Source organism: Dermacentor variabilis, chromosome 3 (genome assembly GCF_050947875.1).
Source record: "Dermacentor variabilis isolate Ectoservices chromosome 3, ASM5094787v1, whole genome shotgun sequence".
Classification (NCBI taxonomy): Eukaryota; Metazoa; Arthropoda; class Arachnida; order Ixodida; family Ixodidae; genus Dermacentor; species Dermacentor variabilis.
Window position 1 is genome coordinate 139,530,144 of NC_134570.1, and position 9,353 is coordinate 139,539,496.

The following is a 9,353-nucleotide window of genomic DNA, read 5'->3' on the forward strand; positions in this document are numbered from 1 at the left end:
TGAACACACATTAAGGTTTTGTCTTTATCCACGGAAGGCTACAGATATAGCACCGCGGAATAATGAAACGCTATCGATGGCTGTACTGACAACTGCTTCCTACCCTGCACAACGTTCGTTGTCGCTTCTACGCTTTTGCCCATATGTTTCACTTGTACACGCAAAGGAGTACATAATTACGTTGAAAAAGTATTGATTTCCCGGCGTAGTCGTTTTAATTAGGCGTTTGCGACCACCTAGATTGTGCTTTCTTTCTATTTTTCTTTCTTTTTTTAAGGCGAAGGTATTCTTCTCCGAGTTCCGCCACATTCATTTTGGCGGGAATTCGTGGCCGACATCTGCTTCCACGAACAAGCATTGCGTGAAAACTACTGTGAATACAGAGCCCTGAAGTGAATAATTTTGATATATGACTCGGCGCGATATTGTTACAATATTTACGAGGGTCTTACAAAAGTCGCACTATGAAATCGGTGATGCATTACAGAGTGGTGTCTAAGGCATCAAGTTTGCCAGTTCAGGTGTTTCATAGATGCAGTTTACAGAATTGTGATACTTTTTTTTTCATTGCTGTATTACACAGTTGTAAACTTTATGCTTTCACAATTTTCACAATTTTTTTCTAAGAACTGGTCGCCCTAAATGAAAAAAAATGTACTCGCTACAGTAGGTAGGCTTTAACTATTTTACTTTAAATGCAATAAATGTCATCCCAATTGGTGCAGCTGTTGCCGAGAAAGATTTCTCCATTGCCATGTACTTAGATCATAATCATCATCATCCGCCTGGTTACGCCCACTGAGGGCAAAGGCCTCTCCCATACTTCTTCAACTACCCCGGTCATGTACTAATTGTGGCCATGTTGTCCCTGCAAACGTCTTAATGTCATCCGCCCACCTAACTTTCTGCTGCCCTCTGCTACGCTTCCCTTCCCTTGGAATCCAGTCCGTAACCCTTAATGACCATCGGTTATCTTCCCTCCTCATTACATGTCTGGCCCATGCCCATTTCTTTTTCATGATTTCAACTAAGATGTCATTTACCCGCGTTTGTTCCCTCACCCAATCTGCTCTTTTCTTATCCCTTAACGTTACACCCATCATTCTTCTTTCCATAGCTCGTTGCGCCGTCCTCAATTTCAGCAGAACCATTTTCGTAAGCCTCCAGGTTTCTGCCCCATACGTGAGTACTGGTAAGACACAGCTAGGAGCTCCCAAGTTAAAGCTTGTATGAGGGCGCAGTTGTGCCAGTTAAGTATTTCTTTAAAGGATGGGTATCTTTGTGCAATAGGAACACCAGGTAGCTACAAAGTGGGTGGCGGTATCATGCAATGCCAACAGGCAGCTTATACCCTTTTATTATTGTTTCCCAGCGAATAACGGAGCTCATCTCTGTGCCTCCGACGCTGACGTTGCCTTAGGTCTTAGACACGGGTGCAGGTACTCGCTGACGTGGGCTTCGCGCCGCGGTCTTTTTCTTCTTCGCATCGTTGACGGCACCGCCGGCAACGGCTCCGTTGGTCGCAGCAGTGCCCCTTCCGGTGTTGGCTGCTCCCTGCGCACTGGAAGGCGGTACGGCCGCAGCGCTTCCTCTACCGGTGGACTGCACAACGCGCCCACCGTTTCGGCCGCCGGCCCCGTCACCCGGTGTTTGCAGACTCGGATCGGGCGGGACATCCGTGATGCAGTAACCGTTCCGGCAGGCACCGCTTCGGAAGAATCTCTGCGAAAGCAGTGAAATGGGGAGGGAGGAAAATGTTGGGATTTGGGCCACCCGAGTGACTAATCAATAAAAAATTAGCGACTCCTGTTTTTTTTTTATTATTAGTATTGTGCGCACTTATTGTTTTCTCTGAGTACGTTTTTACAAGGACGGTTGGTTCCGAGGACTTTCCAGCCACGCTACAGCGGTGCGCGTGGCTCGGCGACTGTGGCGCTGCACTGCTGAGCACAAGGTAGCGGGCTCGAGTCCCGGCCGCGGCGGCTGCATTCAAATGTCTAATGCGAGAAATCCTCACATGCCGTGCTTTGGGTACACGTTAAAAAAACCTCAGGTGGTCGATTAATCTCAATCCAGAGGCCTCCACTGAGGCGTCCCTCATAACCCGCTGTGCAGTTTTCGAACGTTAAGCACTAAAATTTATTGCATTCGAACCCCGAAGGAAACGTGCACAGTGCGGTCCACTGTTAAAGGAACACTCAAATGTGCGTCTCTCCCTTTGTTGGCACCCTAGCTGCAAGTGGCTGCGCAAGCAATGTAGGTGCACTGCGCATGTGTGTCGAAAGGAGTCAGAGCTGTATCAACCGCAAGTGATCTGCTGCAAATCTATAGGCAGTTGTACTCTTGCGAGAGAGGGAAATCCGGACATACTCTGCACTCCTGTGTTCCCTTTAACAGCGGACCACCCTTGTCGGATATGGACCCTTTTCCTGGCATCACTCAAGTTCCCCGACCACATCCAATTGCTAGTGACAGAGGGTTGGGAGTCGTCCTCAGCCAGGTGGGCGAAGACGCGGAGGAGCATCCAGTACTGTAGGCTAGCCGAAAATTAATGTGCAGAGAGGAGGCGTACAGCGCTTCTGAAAAAGAATGCGCATGCTTAGTTTGGGCGGTCCAGAAATTATCTTCTTATCTGTACGGAGCAAAATTCACTTTCGAGACCGACCACTGTCCTCTGACCTGGCTCAGACATATGTCTCCTAGGAACGGACGCTTGCTCAGATAGATAGAGTCAGATAGATAGCTCAGATAGATGCTCAGAATCAGATAGAGTCTGATTCTCCAGGAATATAACTTCACCGTCCGTTACAAAAGGGGCAAGTCAAATGGGAATGTGGATGGTTTGAGCCGGTTGTTTCGGTAAACCGACGTATTACCTTCCTTGCTTTGACTAACGAGGTAGGACGTGTTATTATGGGCTGGAAGTCATACTTGTAGTTTCAAAACTTGGCTTGTGTATTAAAAGTTGTTCTCATTAATTGTTTCACTTTCTCCCGTTTCTTTTGCAGCGACAATATCACTCTGGCCTTGTCGGCATTCGGGGAGATATGGAAAGCTGTTTAGAGAGGTGGTTGGAACTGCTTTATCAAAATTGGGAAAAGGAAAAAAAACACAGGGTTGATTTTGACATAGTAATAGCCTGGCGAGTCAGGGGTGAAGAGCCTGCGCTTGCACGTGGTGCAGCGCTATGTTGCTTCGTTTGTTTTACGTACGTTCTCCAGGGCCCGGGATCCAGAAATTAGTCACACGAGGCTCGTCACCAGTACACTACATGTTCCATCAGCGTTCCTCATGGTCAGCGAATTGAGTTCACCGGCCATTGCAAACTTCCGGGGCGAGGAGGAGCTGTTGGATACGGACCCTTTTCCTGCCATCACCCAAGTTCCCCGGCCACATCCACTCGCCGTCGCATTCCAATTATGGTGCGCCGGGGCGCGTCTACCACGTTACCGGACCCGTCAGACAGGTTGGCGACCCCCACCTCATGGGCCGCATATAGAGCTATTTTCTCCACCCCTGCTTGCCTCTTCCCGAAAGTGCAACGGGAGGCTGGCACGGTTCCAGGTAGGTGATCTTGGTCCCGAACAAAGCTGTTTTGCGGCTCTGGAAGGTCGTTCGAGAACAACCCGTCTCCTCCAGCTGAGCGCTTCCAGGCGAGGAGGCGACGCCGGAGGCAAGTCAACCCTCGGACAATGGAGCCCTTGGAGCATCCCCATTGGCCGAATGTGACGACATTTGCGCGGGCGCCTACCATTGGAGAAAAATGATGACACCTGAGCTGGCTCGACGATTGGCCGAAAATGACGTGACCCCGAGAGACCGAAGGGGTTAAAAGCGACAGACAGGGAGAAGAGTTTTTTTCGTTCTTGCCACGGGCCACAGCGTCCGATTTGCTGCCGGCCGTCGATGGCTTTATGACTGTTGATTACTTTGCGCTATTACTGTAAATAATGTAAATAAGCCTTCAGTTCTCAAAACCCTACTCAACGTCGGCCAACTCTCGCACTAAACGGCAAGATCTAATAACCTGTGGGCCATCGACATCCTTCTAGCTCCCTACTACACGCTAAGAAAAGTAGTGTGGAGAATAAGTGGTAGAAGTGAGTTAGGTAAAGCTAAGCAGGACGGTGGGAAAAAAACTATGAAACAAGCAGTCGTGTTGCGTACTGTACAAACAACCTTCTTGGTACTCTTCCGTAGACGGTGCCGGACACTACTGAGCGCGGTTACAAGCAGTGTCTAGTGCGCTCAGTATACTTCGCCTGCTGTAATTCTAACAAGCTTGGTGTTTTTTTTTTAAAGAAGACGTTTCCGCAAAGGGCTAACTGCATGTTTAGCATTTCCTGAACATGAATGCCTTGGATCTTGTCGCGTACTCGTCGTTCACACCTAGATGCGAGGTTTTGGATTGGCGGCCGCAAAGGAAGCCATCTTAGAAGAATTTCTTGCGAAGTTCGTGAAACATTGCGAACTGTAAGCTAGGCGCAAATGGGCGTGCATATAAAAAGGGTAGGTTTGCTTTCTGTATGTGTGTTCTTAGGGGCTCATAGCTCCGCCTTTCGTTAATCGTGCCTGTTCGCGCCAAACTTCCATTTTTGTCATGGCTAGACGCGCCATTAAGCAGCACTTCTAGCTATGATGTTTCGACAGCTATCCATCGTTGGAGCATTCGAAAGTATCATCCTAGTATAAATAGCAAAAAACAAATCCACGAATAAGAGTAGACGATGGGACAGCTAGGTGCCTCGTCCCCTTATTCATGAGACGTTCTTTGTGTGTACGTTAAATAGCGTCAAGAGGTAAAAATTAATCCGGAACACTCCCCTAAGGCGTCCCTTATAGCCGTACTACGGCTTTGAGATGTAAAGTGGCCCAATTTATTTCATTCGTTAGATAGCAGCCCCAAGTCCTTTTCGCAGGCTCTTAGTGAGTCAATATCACTGGATGAAGATGGCTCTGAACTGGAGCTGCACAATATTAGCTCGTCACTCCAGCTTTTGACGACGACGATGCGGCCTTTCCATTGTTGTTGTTGTTGTTGTTGTTGTTGTTGTTGTTGTTGTTGTTGTTGTCTATCACGTGTGGCTAGTTCTTGTTGCTAAAATGAAACTGGCAGCAAATTGAGGTAGTTCTAGCTGCTGCTGCCTCAAATTGCTGCCGGTTTGTCTTTCTTTCTTTTTTTAATAAAGTGATATCAACCTTTCTTTATTGCTTTTTTTTTCGTTGGCGTACAGTATACTGTGCAACTGCACCGCGATGCTTGCGATAACGCAGCACGCTGAGACAAGCACGCAAATAAGATAGACACTAAGAACAAAGAAGATGGCGGCAACTCACCGTGCAGGGCGTCCCATCTTTTTCATAACCGATCCTGGGCAGGAAGCCCCTGCACCAGTACCTACAGGAGCTCAGGTACCCCGTGAGCCCCTGCGAAAATCAAGTGCGTTGAAATCTAAAACAAAAAATAATCCCAGTAGTTAATTTGCAAAGCTTCTCCTAATTACTCTATGTTCGTCAACCTGGAACAAACTTAAGGAACGTATAAAAGCTCTTGCGACATGAATGAAAGCATAATTATGTTCAGGTGAGCATGCATGCAGCCCCGAATTTACGGTAAGAGGGAGTAATGTTAGCGCTAACTTACAATTATCCTAAACGGTCACCACGTTCAACAATACTTGATTGATCGCGTACATTATTAATGGTCCAAGGTGTGCAAAGCCTAATCGTTACCGAGAAAGAAATTTCGTGAGCGAAAGAGTGTTGTAAAACATGTCATTACTAAAACCGCCACTATATAAAAAATGTACCCCGGTGCCATGACGTAAACGTCTGTCTGTAGAAGACGTTCTGTCTATAGTGAGGGTCTATACTGTTCTGTCTGTAGACCTTGAAAACCTTGATATGAGGCAACAGACAAGGGATGTATTCCTGTAGGATGTAGTTGCCTGTTCCTAAGTTCAAGCACCACGTGACCCCTGCAGTTGAAAGAAGGTTCCACATACGCCGTCATGACCGTGAATGTCGCTGGCTAACATTCGCTGCCAGGGCTCGTTTCATATAGTACAAATTCGCCAATGCCAAAAAAAAAAAGCGCGAGCACGGTCACCGCGGTGTACCTCAATGGTAAAGCACCGCACGCTTTCAGCCTCTGACAGGCGGAACGCCCCTGTATTGTTAATATCGTGACTTCGACGTTTCAATTAAGCAGAAGATGCAATTTCCCATATGCTTCGTCACCCGTTGGCTTCATGAGGTTCAAAAATCACCCCCTTACGCTGCTCTTGATCTTCTCGCTCACGTTCTACTTGTATAACTATCCTCAGTGGCTATGGTGTTGGGCTGCTGAGCACAAGGTCGCGGGATCGAATCCCGGCCATGGCGGCCGCATTTCGATGGGGGCGAAATGCGAAAACACCCGTGTACTTAGATTCAGGTGCACGTTAAAGAACCCCAGGTGGTTCCAATTTGCGGAGTCCTCCACTACGGCGTGCCTCATAATCAGAAAGTGGTTTTGGCACGTAAAACCCCATAATTTTTTTTTATAACTATCACGTTCATTTGTCAACATTCGGTATATACAGTACACTGTGCAGGAGTGCAGAAAATCTGCGTCAGGTGTGCTCTCAAACCTTTGTGTCCAGCGTACAAGGCGGTTTTATGTGTCAGCTGTTCTTACCCTCTTTCCCTCCACCACTGGATCCCTACCCTTTCTCTTTGCGCGTGTGGACAGAGGCCTTGGCCACCTAATTTCCAGTTATATTCATTGACAAAAGCAGACACTATTCAGCCGAATGGGTGAGTGCACGATGAATGTCTACACTCGGGGGACTTACAAGTTGTCGCCAGATCGTCTTCGGGCATGACTCTCCGGCCGCACCATCTATTGTTCCAGCAGCAACAAAAGAGAACATGTATCCCTCATGACTGGGCCAACATGTTGCAGACAAAGAACACGTACATGGCAGATTAAGGGAGGACGCGCGCCACTCGTTTCGAAAGCGTTAAAGGAACCTCAAAAAGGCACGCTAAATCAATTAAGACTTACCGGCTATTCTTTCAAAGCTACTGCTTTTCATAAATACTGCAGTAATAGATTCTTTCTAAGAACAGAAAATGAAAAGCAAACTCCTCATTCTTTTAATTTCGTACTGAAGCCGCAGACGGGGAACCCTGTCTGTTTATGGTATTTTTCTTGTTTTTTTTTAATTTACTAATTCTGATTTGTGCGAATGTGGAGGAATGATAGCTTCACATGTGCGTTTCTGCATGCAGTGTTTTCTACTGAATGTTCTTGCGGAATATTACAATGGCGCATTGCCATATAGTATAGGCGGTATAGCATTACCAAATTATTACCATTTTTCGTTTCGCGCTATGCATTATAACCAAGCACTTGTATTTATTTCGCCGATAATGTTTCCGCAAGCAACGGCGATTGAGTGGAAGCGATTATACGGAAGGCCTAGCGGTCCACAGAGGATGAGCTTTTCGGACTGACTGAGGGTACATAAGGTACATAATACATGTACATAAGGTACACAATATATGTAATAATATGTAATATATGTACATAATATAGGTACCGTAGAAAGCTAGTTAGCATAGTTGGAAGCGATTGGTCGCGGCGCCGTGCACGGGCTGTGACGTAAACTGTGACGTGAAAAAAAGAAAAATGAAGTTGGTTACACGTGTCGCGATCGGTCGCAGAATGGAAGCAAAGAACTGAGTGTGGAGTATACGAACACGCCAGGGACACGCAATACAAGCAGGCATGCAAATAAAGTGCCGCACGTAAAAACGTAGCGAAAGATGCGTCACGAAGGGCGTCACCAACGAAAGAACGCGCGCAGCATGTGCAACGGTAAGCGGACAGCCGACGAATACGCCCACGGAGGGGGGGGAGGACCGTGAACCTGCGTGCGTGCGTGCGTGCGTGCGTGCGTGCGTACGTGTGTGTGTGTGTGTGTGTGTGTGCGTGCGTGCGTGCGTGCGTGTGTGAGAGAGGGAGGACCGAGTGTTTATAAACAGCTGTTGTGCGGGTGCTCAGTGCACTTTCTTTCGCAGTTATGCTAGACTGATTAACTGTAACATGCTGATGTAATTACTGTAAGTAAACCCATATTCCTCTTTCTCGATGAGAAGCAGTCCTTCCCTTCAACAACGTCCTCAGCGTGGATAAGTTGGACGACGGCATGGGCCAGCTACATTCTAATTCATGCCCGACTCCAATCTTGACAACTGATTACGAGCGATGGGATTGAGCCCCCAATCCTGACAGCATCAGACAAACAGGATCGCATCAATTGCGCATTTTTTTTTGAGGGCGAACTGAATGCGAATTGAATAGCGATAGAAGCGAATCAAATATCGGAAAACTGTTACTACCGTTATTGAATAACGAATAGCCCGTTTTCAGCAATAGTATAAAAAATATTCACATCCTAGTATTATTAACGTCAGCGAAGCTTCTGTCATTCAATTGAACGTTATGAAGCTTTGCTTTAAAAGGCAGAAATGAAGAGCTAGAATAAATAGTTTGCACACCGAAAGTAATCTCAGGAGGAGGCTGTCGGGCCGATGTTCGAATCCTGGCGCCGGACTCGCCTCTATTTTTTTTTTTAAGTGACCTTTGATTCTACTCGGCGAGAACCCAGCCAGCGGCCGACCAACGACCAGACCGAGCGACCGCCGACCAACCCAGGCGAAACCATGGGTTGGCAGGCGAAGAAAGCTTTGCTTTGAACAGAAAGCGGGAGAGGGGAGGGGGGATGACGCACCCAGAAGGAACGAAAGGAATGCAGGCGCGTGCCTGTGCGCGTTCGCCTGAGCGCCTCTTATTACACCAGTGTGTTTCTTAATAATAGCCACAGGCAAAAAAAGAAAGAAAGGATGCACCGGAAACCTTTGTGCGACCTCATCAAACATTCTTGCCAGTAGCACGGCTAATAAAGATAACCCTAATTCTCTTGTGCCAGCTCCTTCAATGAACCGCACAATTCATCTAACGCGACTTACCCGAAAGCTGCAAGACGACGGCGAATCCTAGAGCGAGGAGCTGCGCCGGTCGCTTTCGCATGTTCGGAGTGTCGCTTGACACGCAACTACGAGTTCTTCTCCAAAAACAAAGGAAGGCAAGTGGCTTTTCACGTCACCCTTGTCCTTATGTTTATTTACTTTTTTCCCTCCGATACCATTGTGAGGCGCAGATGCAGCGCAACGCGTAAGAAGCGTCCCAGAAATGCTGCTGTCTTAAATAATCTTAGCAGAGACAATAGAAGGAACCATCCGTCACCGTCGGCGCCAAACCGGATCGAATCTTGTTCTTGACGTCTTTATAGGGCACAACAGGA

At 47.5% G+C, this 9,353-nt stretch overlaps 1 protein-coding gene across 1 annotated transcript; it reads right to left on the reverse strand.

The window, feature by feature from the left end:
• Positions 1–1,287: 1,287 nt before the first annotated feature.
• On the reverse strand, positions 1,288–9,142 carry LOC142574224 (uncharacterized). The gene is made up of 4 exons (XM_075683370.1): positions 9,019–9,142; positions 6,837–6,883; positions 5,338–5,427; positions 1,288–1,722 (listed from the first exon to the last, which is right to left on the reverse strand). The coding sequence occupies exons 1-4, from the start codon at positions 9,077–9,079 to the stop codon at positions 1,417–1,419; spliced, it is 504 nt and encodes a 167-aa protein (XP_075539485.1). The 5' UTR covers positions 9,080–9,142; the 3' UTR covers positions 1,288–1,416.
• Positions 9,143–9,353: the final 211 nt, after the last annotated feature.

Excerpts from the sequence above, each read along its gene's own strand:
- LOC142574224 (XM_075683370.1), bottom strand. The coding sequence starts at position 9,079 with ATGCGAAAGCGACCGGCGCAGCTCCTCGCTCTAGGATTCGCCGTCGTC. Across the intron at positions 6,884-9,018 it reads CGTCGTCTTGCAGCTTTCGG|ATGGTGCGGCCGGAGAGTCA; the intron begins GTAAGTCGCGTT and ends CTGGAACAATAG. Across the intron at positions 5,428-6,836 it reads AGACGATCTGGCGACAACTT|GGGCTCACGGGGTACCTGAG; the intron begins GTAAGTCCCCCG and ends TGATTTTCGCAG.